The sequence below is a fragment of the Orycteropus afer genome, unplaced genomic scaffold, assembly GCF_000298275.1.
Source record: "Orycteropus afer afer isolate SDZICR_OR568_19922 unplaced genomic scaffold, OryAfe1.0 scaffold00350, whole genome shotgun sequence".
In the NCBI taxonomy this organism is placed as follows: Eukaryota; Metazoa; Chordata; class Mammalia; order Tubulidentata; family Orycteropodidae; genus Orycteropus; species Orycteropus afer.
Genome location: NW_006921937.1, coordinates 2,631,241 through 2,649,136, shown reverse-complemented (window position 1 = coordinate 2,649,136; position 17,896 = coordinate 2,631,241). Strand labels below are relative to the sequence as shown.

At 38.3% G+C, this 17,896-nt stretch overlaps 1 protein-coding gene across 1 annotated transcript in view; it reads left to right on the top strand.

Annotated features, from left to right (window-relative positions):
* PJA2 (praja ring finger ubiquitin ligase 2) overlaps positions 1–17,896 on the top strand; it is a 71,561-nt gene that overhangs the window by 31,336 nt on the left and 22,329 nt on the right. Inside the window, exons 4-5 of the mRNA XM_007952587.2 lie at positions 1,380–1,565; positions 16,245–16,430. Of these exons, the coding sequence (XP_007950778.1) occupies positions 1,380–1,565; positions 16,245–16,430 (372 nt within the window). The remainder of the gene's footprint in view (positions 1–1,379; positions 1,566–16,244; positions 16,431–17,896) is intronic.

Genomic DNA, 17,896 nt, shown 5'->3' with positions numbered 1-17,896 from the left:
TCAGGGGTCCAGGATTATCTTCTGTGTCTGTGCTAACTGGTTTCCCTTTTCTTTGTTGAAGAGGGTCTGTGCAGTCTTTCTGCCTAGTCCACCATCTTGCCAGATCTATTCAGCATCACATTTTGGCTCTCGTGGACTTGTTTTAGTTGTCTTCGGCTTCAGCTTGAACTTCCATATGATCAGTTGATGGTTTGTTCCATAGTCAGCTTCTGGCCTTGTTTTGGCTGAAGATACTGATCTTCTTCTTCACCTCTCTACAGATTTAGTCAGCCTGATTCCTGTGTACTCCATCTTTTGAAGTCCATGTGCATAGCCTCCGCTTATGTTGTTGAAATAAGGTATTTGCAGTAAATAAGTCATTGTTCTTTCAAAATTCTATCGTGCGATCTCCAGCGTTAAGATAATACCTTAGCCATTGGTAATGTAAAATGGCTACTTCTTTAAAGACTTAAAGTAGTTACTTAAATATTACCAAGAGCAATTTTCTGAGGGTCTTTATATACTTTTTATCATACCTTTTGATTTGCTACCTAAATACTGTCTTGAACTGAAATTTGCTTTGTGTGCATGGGCCTATCTAAGGACTCAGTGAAGATTTGTCAGTGCTATTTTTTATGAAGTTGAATCTTCCTCCCTTTTTAAACATAGACTAATCCTTTAAGAAGTATTGTGAAAAAGAAAAACCTTTAAAAAAGCTTTCTAAAGCATGGCAAAAACCAAAACCCAAATCCACTGTCATCAAGTCAATTCTGACTCATAGCAGCTGTTATCAGGTTTTCAAGGCTGTAAATCTTTACGGAAGTAGATTGCTTCATCTTCCTACTGCGGAGCAGCTGGTGAGTTTGAACCACTGACCTGGAGGTTAGCAGCCAAATATATTACCCACTATGCCACTAGAGCTCCTTTCAAAGCATGACAGTAGTAGTACATATTTATTTGTAGAGACTATGTCTCTAGTTGTCAATAGGTAATTCAGGAGTTGTTATAGTCAAATGAGTAATCTATTATTTATTACAGTTAACAGTTAATTTATGATTATCAAATTGTATTTCATATTTTACTTATAAATATGTAAAATATTAAGAGCCTATATCCAGGTACCATGGATTTATATAATTTAGTAAAAGAAAAAGTAAATGTTATATTTCTTAACTTGCCATATTCATTTGGAATAGTTACAGTCTGCTGAATTTGTTTCTGTATTTTAAAAAAATGAATTGACATCTGATGAAGCAGATGTGATATCAATAGTACATTTGGTACTATGATGTCTAGGTCAGCAGGCCGCTCAATACCAGGATGCCTGGTTATCTTTTCTAATGATGTAAATGTGTGAACATCTAGTCATAGTTTATTTTATTCCTGTTATAAATTTGCAGTTCAGAATGCAGTGATGGGGAATGGTCTGCTTCTTTGCCTCATCGATTTTCTGGTACAGAAAAAGATCAGTCTTCAAGTGATGAAAGCTGGGAGACTCTACCAGGAAGAGATGAGAATGAACCTGAATTACACAGTGATAGCAGTGGCCCTGAAGAAGAAAACCAAGAAATATCTCTTCAAGAAGGGTATGTGTAACAATGTGCTTTTTTATTTTTGTATGTGTTGTCAAAGAATGGTATACATATAAATCATATTCAAATAAATGTTAAGTATACTATTAATTGCATTTACAAGCTTTTTGTAGTACCAGTAGCCATTGCCACCAAGTTAATTCTTATTCATAATGAACTTATAGGACAGGGTAGAACTGCCTCACAGGATTTCCAACGTTGTAAATCTTTACAGAAGCAGACTGCTACATCTTTCTGCCACAGAGTGTGGATTCGTACCATTGTCCTTTTGTTTGGCAGCTGAGCGCTTAACCACTGCACCACCAGGGCACCATCTGTAGTACCAACAATCTATTAATAATGCTACTGATTTTTTCCTTATATTTTTTGATATTTAAAAATCAAAAATTAAATTGAAAATACTGATAATTTCAACATCTATTGAGATACAATATATGTACCCACTTTGTTTTATTAAGAAAACTTTGGCATTTAAAAAGTAATTTTGGTTGAGTTGGGTATGCATGAACTAAAAAGCTAGCTTTTTTGTCCACTGAAGGGAATGATAAGAGAGAAAAGGCAGTGTCAAGGGAGTACATGATTCTTTCACAGAACTGGAAGCAGTTAGTTGCAAAAATTGAAATTTTAAATATTCTTGTCTAATTGCGTTCTGGACCTCTGGTAGCATAGTTCCTAAGGCACTTGACTGCTAACCAGAAGGCTGGCGGTTCAAACCCACCAGCTGCTCCTCGGAAGGAAGGTTGGGCAATCTACTTCCATAGTGATACTGCCTCGGAAACCCAAGGAGGGGTCGCTATGAGTTGGGTCTGACTCAGCGGTGCATAACAACAACAAATTGTGTTGTATGATATCTCCAGAAAAATGTTAAATACCAATAATTAATGGTAGACACTGTTGTGTTTTCCCAACTTTAGTGGGAATACTCCAGATAAGATTGTTAAACTTGTACTGCAAAGGGCCAGAGGAAACATACTTTCAGCTTTGTGGGTCAGTCTCTGTTGTATCTACTCAAGTCTACTGTTGTTTCATGAAAACAGCCATAGACAATATGTAAATGAATGAGGGTGACTATGTTCAACAAAATGTTATTCATAGAAACATGTGGCAGTATTTACAGCAACCGAAAAACAAATAAACAAAAAAAGAATAGCTGCTGGGGCTGCTTGTGTACAAATAAAAAACATCATGGAATTTGGTCTCTTGGTTTGGGAAGTTAGGGTCAGGTTTCATGGGACAACCCAGTTAATTGGCTGAGTAACATGTTTAATGGTTCTATTCTACCTCCTGATTCCTTGTGTAGTGCCTGGGGTCTTAAAAGCTTGAAAGTGGCCATTTACAAAGCACAACAGTTGGTCTCTATTCACCTGGAGCAACAGAGAAAGGAAGAGAGTCAGGAATAGGAAGAGAATATGGAATGTGTGACTGAGTGCTTCCATGAACTGTTGCCTCCTTTGCTAGTCACAGTGATTGCTGGTTCTAGAGGAAGACTCCTTCCATGTTGGCTGTGGAGGAAGGTCCTTATCTTGTCTGAGCTTTTGCTCAGACTTGGCCTGGCATCTCTTTTTCTCCATCTCTGACCTGCTCGCTTATTTAATTTCTTTTATATCTCAAAAGAAATTGAAGATACACGCTATGCTAATGCTATTTCATTAACATAACAAAGACAGCCCATTCCAAAAGGGGTTATAAGCACAGACACAGAGGCTAGGATTTACAGCACATATTTTTTGGGACACAATTCAATCCATAACATTCTACCCTTTTGACCCCAGAGATTCATGTCCTTGCCATATGCAAAACATGTTCATCATATTGTGGCATTAATGTTATTAATACCTTATAATATAAAGCCCAGTAATTTGTTAAAACTTAAAATGTGGTCATTTGTCTCAAATGCAGAAGCAGGTGAGGGAGACAAACTAAAACAGTGCACAGACAGTAATAGTATTTATATTGAGATGTGAAGATGAGAGCTGAATTATAGTTATATGTTGCTTACTATCCACATTATGTTCTGTGAAATAGGACAATATGTGATTTGGGTTTTGTGCCAATATAAAAGCTTTGTGGGAGCCCACTTCCAGTTGTCCTTATTGCCAGTGCTGCTGGACCTGCTGGTGAAAGCTGGAGGGAGGGGCACCAGCAGCTGCAGTGGCTGAGAGGGCAGAGTGAGTGAGGAGGGAATAGAACACAAGTTACATATAAATTGACTAATCTCCATAACAGAAAGCTTATTAATAGATTGAAAAAATATTTAAATGGAGTTTACAAAAGATACACCTAAAGCAGTAATTATACAGAAAGGCTGAAAGTAAAAGGATAGAAAATGATACTTCAGGCAAATACTAACCAAAAGAAAATTGAAACAGTTACATAAATGTTAACAAAGTAGACTTAAACACAAAAAGCATTAATAGGGAGAGTGTCACTGCAATGATAATTAGTCAGATTTTACCATTAAACTCTTGTTGTTACTGTTTGGATGCCATTGAGTTGATTCTAACTCCATGTGACCCTGAATAGGACAGAACAAAACACAGCCCAGTCCTGTGCCATTCTCATAGTTGTTGCTGTGTTTGAGCTCATTGTTGCAGCCAGTGTGTCGATTGAGAGTCATCTTCTTTTTCACTCTACTTCACCAAGCATGGTGGTCTTCTTCAGGGACTGGTCCCTTTTAATAACATACCCAAAGTACTGGAAGGGAAATCTTGCCATCCTTGTTTCTAAAGAGCATTTCTGGCTGTTCTTCTTCCAAGACATACTTGTTTGTTCTGCTGTCAATCTGTAATATTCAGTATTCTTCACCAGCTCTGTAACTTGAAGGTGTCAATTCTTGTTTGATCTTTATTATTCACTGTCCAACTTTTCATGCATATGAGACGATTGAAAATACTGTGGCTTGGGTCAGGTGCCCTATAGTCCTCAAGTGACATCTTTGCTTTTTAACACTTCAAAAGAAATCTTTTGTAGCAGATTTTCCCAATGCACTATCATTTGATTTCTTGACATCTATTTCCATGGGCCTTGATTGTGGACTCAAGTAAAGTGAAATTCCTGACAACTTCAGTCTTTTCTCTTTTTATCATGATGTTGCTTATTGGTCCACTTGTGAAGATTTTTGTTTTCTTTATGTTCAGGTGTAATCCATATTTCAGACTGTAATCTTCGATCTTCATCAGTAAGTACATCAAGTCATAGTCACTTTCAGCAAGCAAATTTGTGTCATCTGAATATCTCAGGTTATTAATGAGTCTTTCTCCAATCCTGAGTTGTGTTCTTCTTCATATAGTCTACGTACAGATTCTGCATGAGCGCAATTAAGTGTACTGGAATTTCCATTCTTCCCAATGTTAACCATAATTTGCTGTAATCCACAGTTTGTTGCATAGTCACTAAAACACAGATAAGTATCTTTCTGGTATTCTCTGCTTTCAGCCAAGACCCATCCGACATCAGCAATGGTATCCTCATTCCAGGTCCTCTTCTGAGTATAACTTGAATTTCTGGCAGTCCTGTCGATGTACTGCTGCAACGATTTTAAAATTATTTTTGCAAAATTTTACTTTATTGTGGTAGTAATGCTATTGTTTGATAATTTCTGCATTCAATTCAATCACCTTTCTTTGGAATGGGTACAGATATTGACCTCTTTCAGCCTGTTGGCCAGTGTGGTAGTTCAGTTTGTGTGTCAACTTGGCTGGGCCTGGTTGAATGGTTGGGCAGCTTGATGTATAGTATTCCCCATGATGAGACTGGTAATCAACTCTCTGGTGGAATCTACAGTGAGCAGCTGGGTCGCTGCCTTAAGAAATGTGGTCTGCTCCCTGTATATAAGCAGAAGCCTCGGGGAATGGTCTCTAGCCTGTGGCACGCTTGGACCCTGCATGTAGTCGTGTCGTTGTTTAGCAGCCTCCATGCTCTGCTGACCTTGAGACTTACAATGGACTAAAATTAATGGCCTGCCATGTGGTTTGGTAACATCAGGACTGTGCCATTTTACTTGTCATCCTCAGGCTTGTCAGCCTCAGCAGCCAGCAGCTGTCTGAGTGAAGAAATGCTTCTAGCTCCAGTGAGCTGGGAGCAGGAGGCAGAGCTAAAGCCCAAAGCTGAGGGGCTTTCACCTAGTAGCCCCTAGAGCCTGGCACTTTGAACTTGGACTTAAAGCCTCCAAACTGTGAGAGAATAAACTCCTGTTTGTTATAGGCCTTCCTATTTGTGGTATATTCTTGTCAGACAGGTACAAGGTAACCAGAACAGCCAGGTACCTTTCTTCCAGATTTCTTGGTATAAAAGAGTAAGCGACTCTAGTGCTGTATCCGTATGTTGAAACATCTCCATTGTATTCCATCAGTTCCTGGAGCCTTGTTTTTCACTGGTACCACCATTGCAGCTTGGACTTCTTCCTTCGATACCATCGGATCTTGATCATACGGTACCTCCTTAAATAGTTGAACATCGATCAATTCCTTTTGATACAGTGAGTCTGTGTATTCCTTCCATCTTCTTTTGTGCTTCCTGTGTTGTTTAATATTTTGCCAATAGGTTTCTTCAGTATTGCAACTTGAGACTTGAGGTTTTGTTTTCAGTTTTTTTCAGATTGAGAACTGCTGAGTGTCTTTTTCTCTTGGTTTTCTAATTCCAGGTCTTTACATATTTCATTGTAATACTTTATTTTGTCTTCTCAAGCCACCCTTTGAAATCTTCCATTCAGCTCTATAATGTCTTCACTTCTTCCATTTGCTTTAGCTACTCTGCATATATGAGTGAGTGTTAGTATCTCTTCTGACATCCTTTTTAGTGTTTTCTTTCTTACCTGTCTTTATAATGACATTAAACTTTCGTATACTGTCCTTGATGTCATCTCACAACTCATCTGGTCTTTAGCCATTAATGTTCAGTGTGTCAAATCTGTTCATGAGATGCTCTAAATTCATGTGGAATGGCCTTAAGGTCACACCTTGGTTCTCGTGGACTTTATCTTCAACTTGAGCAATTTATGATCTGTTCCATAGTCGGCCCCTGACCTTATTCTGACTAATGATACTGAGCTGCTCCATCATTTCTTTCCACAGATGTAGTCAGTTTGATTCCTGTGTTTCCCATCTGTCATATCCATGTATATAGTCAGTGTTTATGTTGTTGAAAAAAAGATATTTGCAATGAATAAGTTATTGGTCTTATAAAATTCTATCATATTGTTATTTGCCTCATTTCAAATAACCGTGACCATATTTTCCAGTACTGATGTTTCTTCTTTATTCCATCTTTCTCATTACAATCACCAGTAATTATCAATGCATCTCGATTATAGGTTTGATCAATTTCAGACTGCAGAAGTTCGTAAAAATCTTCAATTTCTTCATCTTTGGCTTTAGTGATTGCTGCATAAATTTAAATAATAGTAATATTAACTGGTCTTTCTTGAGGCATATGGATATTACCTATCACTGACGGCTTTGTATTTCATGGTAGATCTTGACATGTGCTTTTTGACAATAATGTGATGCCATTCCTGACATAGTAGACCACATGATTGTACGATTCACAGACTGACATATGAAACCCATTACACTGTAACAGGTCTAACCTTTATACCCCTAACAAAATAAACTGAAATATATAAATTGAAATTTGACAGATTTATATTGACAATATTGGCAGAATCACTCATAGAGAGAAATTTGGATTCCTCTGTTTTGGTTACTTTGTGCTGCTCTAACAGAAGATCACACAAATGGGATGGCTTTAACAAATAGGAGTTTATTCTCTTAAAGTTTTGGAGGCTAGAAGTCTGAGTTCAGAGTGCCAGGTTCTAGGGGCTGGGTGAAAGCCCCTCAACCTTGGGCTTCAACTCTGCCTACTGCTCGTGACCTACTGAAGATGGAGGCTTTTCTTCACTCAGCTGCTGAGGCTGACAAACCCAAGGTTGACAAGTAAAAAGGCACAGTCCCAATATTACCAAATAACATGGCAGGCCACTAATTCAAGTCCAGAAAAAGTCCCAAGATTGGCAGAGCATAGCAGGCTGCTGAACAGCAACTTGGCTACATGCAGGGTTCAGGTATGCCAGAAAGCTAGAGATCGTCTTAAAGTTGCTTATATACTGGAAGTAGACCACATCTCTAAAGCAACTACTTAGCTGTTCCAGTAGATTCCACCATGGAGTTAATTACTAGTCTTACCATGGGGAATAACTACATCAAGCTGCCCAGCCACTCATCCATGCCCAGCCAAATTGACACATAACTTTAACTACCACATCCTCAATTATTGATAGTTCATGAATACAAAATATTCCATCTTTACAAAATTTGAGCAACTTGGTTAAATGAATGCTTCGTTCTATGGAATACACAACACACAGGGAACAATTATAAAAACTGAACATTTACTTTGGTACAAAACAGAAAGTAACAAATATTAAATAATTAACATCCGACACGGAATACACAGAAATCACAACTCCATCTGTGGAAGAAGCAATGGAGAAGCTCAGTATCATTGTCATTGTTCAGCACAAGGCAGGAACTGACTGTGGAACAGACCATCAATTGCTCATAGGCAAGTTCAAGTTGAAGCTGAAGAATATTAAATCAAGTCTATGAGACCCAGAATATGACCTTGATTATATCCCACCTGAATATAGAGACCATCTGGAGAATAGATTTGACACATTGAACACCACTGACCAAAGACCAGGTGAGTTGTGGGACGACATCATGCGCATCATATATGAAGAAAGCAAACAAACAAAAAATAAAAACCACATCCACTGCTATTGAGTCAGTTCCAACTCATAGCGACCCCATTTGGGTGTCTGAGGCAGTAAATCTTTATGGATGTAGATTGCGCTGTCTTCCTTCCACATAGTGGCTGGTGGGTTTGAACCGCCAACCTTCTGGTTAGCAGTCAAAAGCAAAAAGTTATTAAAAAGATGGAAAAGGAAGAAAAGACCAAAATGGATGTCAGAAGAGAGTCTGCAACTTGCTCTTGAATGAAGAATAGCTAAAGCAAATAGAAGAATTGTTGACATAAAGAGCTAAACAGAAGATTTCAAAGAGTGACTTGAGGAAACAAAGTATTATAATGAAATATGCAAAGACCTGGAATTAGAAAATGAAAGGGGACGAACATGCTCAACATTTCTTAAGCTGAAAGAACTTAAGAAAAAACTTTAAGCCTTGAATTGCAGTATTGAAAGATTTTGTGGGCAAAATAATGAATGATTCAGGAAGCAACAAAAGAAGAGAAAAAGAATGCACAGTCACTGTACCAAAAAGAATTGGTCAACATTCAGCCATTTTAGGACGTGGCATATGATCAAGAACCAGTGTATTGAAGGAAGAAATCCAAGTTGCACGAAGGAATTGGCGAAAAACAAGTGTTTTGGTTATCTAGTGCCACTCTAACAGAAAATACCAAAAAGGGTGGTCTTAACAAACAGGGCTTCATTCTCTTACAGTTTTGGAGGCTAGAAGTCCAGGTTCAAGTGCCAGCTCTAGGTCTTTCTTGAGAAAGACCCTCAGCCTTGGGTTTCAGCTCTGCCTCTTGCTCCCAGTCCACTGGAGCTTGAGGCGTCTCTTCACTCAGGCAGCTGTTGGCTGCTGAGGCTGACAAGCCCAAGGTTGACAGATAAAATGACACAGTTCCAGTATTCCCAAACAACATGGCAGACCACTAGTTCCAGTCTGGAGTTAGTCCCAAGATCAGAAAACATGGCAGGCTGCTAAATGAAGACTTGGCTACATGCAGGGTCCAAGTGTGCCAAAAAGCTGCAGAGACCATATCCCCAAGGCAGCTACTCCAGTAGATTCCACCCATGGAGTTGATTACCAATCTCACCATGGCTAATAATTATATTCAGCTGCCCAGCCACTCAAAACCAGGCCTAGCCAAGTTGACACACAACCTTAACTACCACATCAAGGCTCCAGGAATTGATGGAATACCCATTGAGATGCATCAACAAACAGATGTAGCACTGGAAGCACTTACTCGTTTTTTCAAGAAGTTTTGAAGACAGCTACCTGAACAACCAACTAGAAGAAATTGATATTTGTACACATTCCAAAGAAAAGTGATCCGACAGAGTGTGGAAATTATTGAACAGTATCATTAATATTATATACAAGTGAGATTTTGCTGAATATAATTAAAAAAATGTTTCTAGTAGTATATTGACAGGGAAGTTCCAGAAATGCAGACTGGATTCAGAAGAGGATGTGGAATGAGGGATAGCATCGCTAATGTCACATGTATCTTGGCTGAAAGTAGAGAATACTAGAAAGATATTTACCTGTGTTTTATGGATTATGCAAGGCATTTGTGTGGATCATAACAAATCATGGATAATATTGCAAAGAATGGGAATTCTAGAACACTTAATTGTTCTCATGAGGAACCTGAACATAGACCAAGAGGCTGTCGTTCAGACACAACAAGGGAATAATGCATGGTTTAAAATTGGGAAAGGCATGTATCAAGGTTGTATCCTTTCACCATACTTATTCAGTCTGTATGCTGAGCAAATAGTTTAAGAAGCTGGACTGTATGAAGGATGCAGCATTAGAATTGGAGGAAGTTTCATTAACAGTCTGTGATATGCAGATGACACAACCTTGCTTGAAGAAAGTGAAGATAACGTGAAGCACTTCCTGATGAAAAGCTAAGACTACAGTCTTCTTCACTGTGGATTACACCACAACATAAAGAAAACAAAAATCCTCACAACTGAACCAATAAGCAACATCAGCATAAATGGAGAAAAAAATTGAAGTTGTCAAAGATTTCATTTTACATGGATCCACAACACCTATGGAAGCAGCAGTCAAGAAATCAGACATTGTATTGCACTGGGCAAATCTATTGCCAAAGACCTCTTTAAAGTGTTGAAGAGCCAGGATGTCACTTTGAAGATTAAGGTGTGATATGCCCAAGCCATGGTATTTTCAGTTTCATTATATGGATGGGAAATCTGGACAATGGAAAAGGAAGATGGAAGAAGAATTGGCACATCAAAATTATACTGTTGGTGAAGCATAATGTTTATTAAAAATAATGTCAAAGATTATTAAATAGAAAGTTTATAAAATAGCCATCAGAGCACCTGGAAGAGCCTAAAGGAAAATACACCAGTTTAATGAGACTGATTTAATTTTAAATTCAAAAACACAAATCTCAAATGTACACTCAATGCTAGAGAGAAATATAATCCTGATATGTATTATATGGGCGCTCTGGTAGCATAGTGCCTAAGGCACTTGACTGCCAACCAGAAGGCTGGCGGTTCAAACCCACCAGCCACTTCTCGGAAGGAAGATGGGGCAATCTGCTTCCGTAGTGATACTGCTCAGAAACCCAAGGAGGGGTCGCTATGAGTCAGGTTCGACTTGACGGCACATAACAACAACAGATAACAACAACCTATTATATGCCTTTCCCAATTTTAAACCATGCAGTATTCCTTTGTTGTGTCCGAATGACAGCCTCTTGTTCTATGTACAAGTTCCTCATGAGCACAATTAAGTGTTCTGGAATTCCCATTTTTTGCAATGTTATCCATAATTTGTTATGATCCATGTCATAACAAATGATGTGGTGAAGCTGTACTATATATTAAATATATCATGGACTGCCAGAAGAAGGGAAATCTGTTTTGGAAATAGTACAGCCAGAATACTCCTTAGAAGCAAGGATGGTGAGACTTTATTTCACTTTGCACATGTTTTTTGTTGTCGTTGTTATGTGCCATCAAGTTGTCTCTGACTCAGCAACCTTATGTACAACAGAATGAAATTCTCTGGTCCTGTGCCAGCTTCATGATCCCTACTATACCTGAGCCCATCGCTGTAGCCACTGTGTCAGTCCATTTTGTTGAGGGCCTTCCCCTTTTTCGTTGACCCTCCACTTTACCAAGCATGACATCCTTCTCCTGGGAATGGTCCCTTCTGACAGAAGGACCAAAATAGGTCAGATGAAGTCTGAAAGAAGTCTTTTGCAACAGATTTGACCAATGAAATATGTCTTTTGATGTCTTGACTGCTACTTCCATTGGTATTGATTAGAACTAAGTAATATGAAGTCTTTGACAACTTCAGTCTTTTCTCCATTTATTGTGATGCTGCTTACTGGTCCAGTTATAAGGATATTTGTTTTCTTTATATTGAGGGGTACTACATACAGCTGACTGTAGTCTTTAATCTTCATCAGTAAATACTCCAGGTCATCCTCACTTTCAGCAAACAAAGTTGTATCGTCTGCCTATCTCAAGTGGTTAATGAGCCTTCCTCCAATCCTGATGCCACTTTCTTCCTCATGTAGTCCAGCTTATGCACATGTTGTTAGGAGGGACCAATTCCTGGAGAAGGACATCATGCTTAATAAAGTAAAGGGCCAGCACAAGAGAAAAACTCTTAATGACATGAGTTGACACAGCAGCAACAACAGTGGGCCCAGACATACCTCCTATTGTGAGGATGGTGCAGGACTAGGCAACATTTTATTCTCTTATACATAGGGTCTCTGTGAGTCAGAAATAATTTGAAAGTGCCTAACTACAACAGAAGTCTCAAAAGATGTTGAACCTCATTAGTAATCAGAGAAATGGACATTACAATCCCAAAGATGTATTTTCATTGCCAGACAGAGCAAGATACTATAATGAAATGGGCAAAGACCTAGAGTTAGAAAAACAAAAGGGAAGAGCATGTTTGGCATTTCTCAAGCTGAAAAAACTGAGGAAAAATTTAGGCCTTGAGTTGCCATATTGAAAAATTCTATGGACAAAATATTAAATGATGCAGGAGGCATCACAACAAGATGGAAGGAATACACAGAGTCACTGTACCAAAAAGAATTGGTCAGTGTTCATCCATTTCAGGAGGTGGCATATGTTCTAGAACCAATGGTACTGAAGGAAGAAGTCAAAGCTGCACTGAAGGAATTGGTGAAGAACGAGGCTCCAGGAATTGACGGAATACCCATTGAGATGTTTCAGCAAACAGATGCCCCGCTGGAGGCACTAGTTATGCCAAGAGATTTGGAAGACAGCTACCTGGCCAAGTGACTGAAAGAGATCCATATTTGTACCCATTCCAAAGAAAGGTGATCCCACAGAATGTGGAGATTATCGAACAATATCATTAATATCACATGCAAGTAAGATCTTATTGAAGATATTAAAAAACGATTGCAGCGGTAATCCAGAAATGCAAGCTGCATTCAGAAGAGGATGTGGAACGAGGGATATCATTGCTGATGTCAGATGGATCTTAGCTGAAAGCAAAGAATACCAGAAAGATGTTTACTTATGGTTTATTAACTGTGCAAAAGTATTTGATTATGTGGATCATAACAATTTGTGGATAACACTGAGAAGAATGGGAATTCCAGAACACTTGATTGTACTCATGAGGAACCTGTACCTAGATCAAGAGGCTGTCATTCGAACAGAACAAGAGGATACTGCATGGTTCAACATCAAGAAGGGAGTGCATTAGGGTTGTATCCTTTCACCATACTTAATTCAATTTGTATGCTGAGCAGATAATCCAAGAAGCTGGACTGTAAAAGAAGAATGTGGCATCAGAATCGGAGGAAGGCTCATTAACAACTTGAGATATGCAGATGACACAACTTTGCTTGCTGAAAGTGAGGATGACTTGGAGTACTTACTGATGAAGATTGAAGATTACAGACAGCTGTATGGATTATAGCTCAAAATAAAGAAAACAAACATCCTCACAACTGGACCAGTGAACAGCATCATGATAAATGGAGAAGATTGAAGTTGTCAAAAACTTCATACTACTTGGTTCTATAATAAACACCAATGGAAGCAGCAGTCAAGACATCAGACAATGTATTGCATTGGTCAAATCTGTTACAAAGACTTCTTTCAGGTGCTGAAGAGCAAAGATAACTCCTTGAAGACAGGTGCACCTAACCCAAGCCATGGTATTTTCAGTTGCCTCTTATGCACGTGAGAGCTGGACAATGAATAAGGAAGACTGAAGAAGAATTGTGGTGTTGGAGAAGATTGCTAAGAGTACCATGGTCTGCTAAAAGGACTAACAAATCTGCCCCAGAGGAAGTGCAGCCAGAATGCTCCTTGGAAGCGAGGATGGCCAGACTTCATCTCACCTCGTTTGGTCATGTTGTCAGAAGGAATCATTCCCTAGAGAAGGATATCATGCTTGGTAAGGTAGAGGGTCAGCGAAGAAGGGGAAGGCACTCAATGAGATGGAAAGACACAGTGGCTGCAACAGTGGGCTCGGGTATTATAGCACGGATAGTGAGGCTGACACAGAACTGGGCAGTGTTTCGTTCTGCTGTGCATAGGGTCACTGTGAGTCGGAGACAGCTTGACGGCACCTAACAACAACAACAATAAGGTTTGATGATTGCTTATGTATCTTATAAAATGAAAACCTGTTAACTAAATGTCAGGAATGTTTATTATACTTTATTGAATTTTATGAGATACAATTCTTAGAATATCGCTAGTTTACTTTATGAAGGCCTGACACCTTTAAACTGTTGGTATTGACCAAAACATTGAAAATTATGTGCTGCAAATTTGTAAAATCAGTGGTTAGTGTTTTCAGGGGATTAATTTTCTTTACCTTCCATTTTTTTCATTTCTTAGAAAATCTCATGATGCATGATTGTATGATATTTTATTTTAAAGCTCTTTGAAAATTTAATCTTTAGTATCAATTTAATATATTTTGATAATTATAATATTCCTATTCACAAGATGTTATTAAATTAAGTTTGTATTATTGAGTAGCTGAGTCATTTTGATATCTGTATAATACACAAAAGATATGTAAGGATTTTTTTGTAGAAGTGCTTTAGAAATAACAGAAGAATTTCAAAGGACTATTCGAGGCGTATTCTATAAATTATTTCAGTTTTTCAAGAGGCTGTTTTTCAAGGTTTTAGTATTTCATTTGCACCACTTAGAGAGTGCCTACAGTGTGCCAAGCACTGTTATAGGCACTGAGACTACAAAGATGAGAGGCAGCATTGAGAAGCTACCAGTTTAGTGAGGAAGACAAGTGAGTCACTAGGTGAATTAACAGTGCAGTGAGATGAGTGCTTTCATAAAGGTTTGTTGCTTGATATTCATACCTTAACATAGTTAGCTTATTTTGTTATGCTGATCTTACTAAACTGGCCATAGTAGGTACTAAGCCTTACAGACCTGTTACCCTGTAGTTTAGGACCAGAAATTACTTAAGGAAACGTTTATAGGTTTAGAAGACATACTGTTTATATTTCTTTAAAATCTATTGAACATAACATGTGGATATTGTGTACATCACTTTCATAGAAGATGTTTTTACACACATTCTCCAAGTTAAATTTACACCAAATATAAATACAATTCAAATTAATGATGCTCTTAAAAGTTCATATATACAGTTACATAACATTATCTCTTTTCTTAAAACCTAAATAAAATTCAACTTTGCTAAGATATTTTCAAAAGCTGCATAGTATTATATTACATGGAGCTCTGGTGGCGTAGTACCTAAGGCATTTGACTGCTAACCAGGAGGTTGGTGGTTCAAACCCACCAGCCACTCCATAGAAGGAAGACTGGGCAATCTGCTTGTATAAAGATTTACCACTTTGGGAACCCAAAGGGGTTGCTACGAGTCAGAATCAACTCGATGGCAGTGAGGTTTTTGTTTGTTTGTTTATACTACAATTTATTTAACCAATTTACTTTGATGGAAATTTTTTCACAGTTTTTGCTACTATAAACAATATGGCAAAGACAGCCTTATACATACTTTTTTTAGGAAAAATACCCAGAAGTAGGACCATTAGGTGAGTGACTATACATAAGCTGGATCTCTAAAAGACTATTACTGTCTTACCATTTAGTTCAACCTGAATATGAAGAAGAGTAGCTGTGCAAAAATCTGATACACAAGCGTTCTAGGTAGTGGAAACAGCCCCAGGGTAGAAATGACCTCCATGAGCGGAAAGACTGTTGTTGTTATATGCCCTCGAATCAGACCCGACTCATAGCGACCCCTCCTTGGGTTTCCGAGGCAGTATCACTACGGAAGTAGATTGCCCCATCTTCCTTCCGAGGAGTGGCTGGTGGGTTTGAACCACCAGCCTTCTGGTCAGCAGTCAAGAGCCTTAGCCAGTGCGCTACCAGAGCTCCCAGTGGAAAGACTAGTAGGAGCATAATAGATGGGGAAGAGTTCTGATTATGTGAAGTTGGAGAAGTGAACAGACGAAATAACATGTATTATCTAGGGATTTGTAGGCCAGGTTGAAAAATTTAAATTTTATTAAATGAAGATAAACTACTCAAGGGCAGTGTTTGAAAGTTCAAATTGTCTAGAATGAATTTTTATCATTTTTCTCCTGCAAAAGGAAGAGAAATAAGAGCATAGATAATTCCTAAATGAAATAAATATATTCCTATGTAATTAGGAGCTCTTTATATATACATACAACTAACAAATTTGCTTCTCTTTTAAATAATCTTGGAGTTAAAAAGCTTTTTAAAATTGTGAAACTAATAAGAGCATAGTAGAACTCAAAGAATAAAGAGTCCCTTTGCACACTGAATAGAATTCTTTAAAGAACAATTTTATGGTGTGTTTTTAAAATGATATTTCTTCTTCATTTAAAATTCTGTATTAGGGAACAGACATCCTTAGAAGAGGGAGAAATTCCTTGGTTACAATATAATGAAGTGAACGAAAGCAGCAGTGATGAGGGAAATGAACCTGCCAATGAATTTGCACAACCAGAAGCTTTCATGCTGGATGGTAACAATAACCTTGAGGATGACTCCAGTGTAAGTGAAGACTTGGATGTGGACTGGAGGTATGTAGCATAGTGCTGTTATCATGCTTAATTATTTGTTGAATGGAATTTGTTTATGATTCAAGTTATGAAACTTGATTCTAATAGCTAAGAAGTATTCTGATTTTCCCATCTGTTAGAGTTGTCCTGTTTATCACAATTCATTTCACATGTCACTTCCTAAATGGACTATTTCATACTTCATCCAGTCAGCGGCTTCTTCCTTTTTTGACCTTTAGCTCTCTTGACACAAACAAACAAACAAACAAACAAAAAACCTGTTGCCATCTAGTCGATTCCAACTCATGGAGACCCCATATGTTATATAGTAGAACTGCTTTAAGGGTTTCTTGACTATAGTCTTGACTGAAACGGATTGCCAGCACTTTCTTTCACAGTGCCACTGGGTGGGTTCAAACCACAATTGTTTAGGTTAGTAGTAGAATGCAAATCGTTTCTGCTACCCAGGGACCTTGCGTCTCTTAAAGTTCATCTTATATATCCTACTTCGTTATACACTTGTGGTTTTGTGATTTTGACTTACTTATTTCGTTTTATGGGAGCTCTGGTAGCGTAGTGCCTAAGGCATTTGACTGCTAACCAGAAGGCTGGTGGTTCAAACCCACCAGCCACTTCTCAGAATGAAGGTTGGACAATCTACTTCCGTAGTGATACCACCTTGGAAACCACCTTGGAAAGGAGGGGTCGCTATGAGTCAGATCCAACTCCACAGAAGTGAGTTTGGTTTATTTAGCTTTATGAGCCCTATAGCACTTGCAATAGTGTTTTTTTTAAAAAAAAAAAAAAAAACAAGATCTTTAATGAATACTACTTGAAGAATTTCAAAATCTATGATAGAATCATAAGAATATAATTTTCTTTTATTGTCTTTACTTTTCCTTCTGTATGTATGGAAGATACAATTGTACTTTCTCAGAGATGTTGAAAATATTAAATTTACTTTATGCTGACAAAGAATCCAAAAACCCATTACTGTCGTCATAACAGCCTCATAGGACAGAGTAGAACTGCCCAATAGGGTTTCCAAGACTGTAAATCTTTAGGGAAGCAGACTGCCTCAACTTTCTCCTGAGGGACAGCTAGTGGATTTGAACCACCCAACTTTCAGTTAGCAGCTGAGCACTTTAACTACTGAGCCACCCGAGCTCCTGACAAAGATGATATTGTTGTTAGGTGCTGTCAAGTCAGCTCTGACTCATAGTGAGCAGTGTACAACAGAAGAAAACACTACTGGTCCTGGGCCATCCTCATAATCCTTGCTGTGCTTGAGTCTGTCATTGAGTGTTTGCAACTGTTTTCTCATTTTGAGTAGTGCTCCCTCAGCAAATTAAGATCTCAAAAGCTTTACTCCTTCCACCTCATTAAGGTTGACTCTACTTTGAGGAGGCAGCTCTTCCCCAGTTGTATTATGGGTGCCTTCCAAACTGAGGGGCTCATCTTCTGGCACTGTATCAGACTGTTTCACT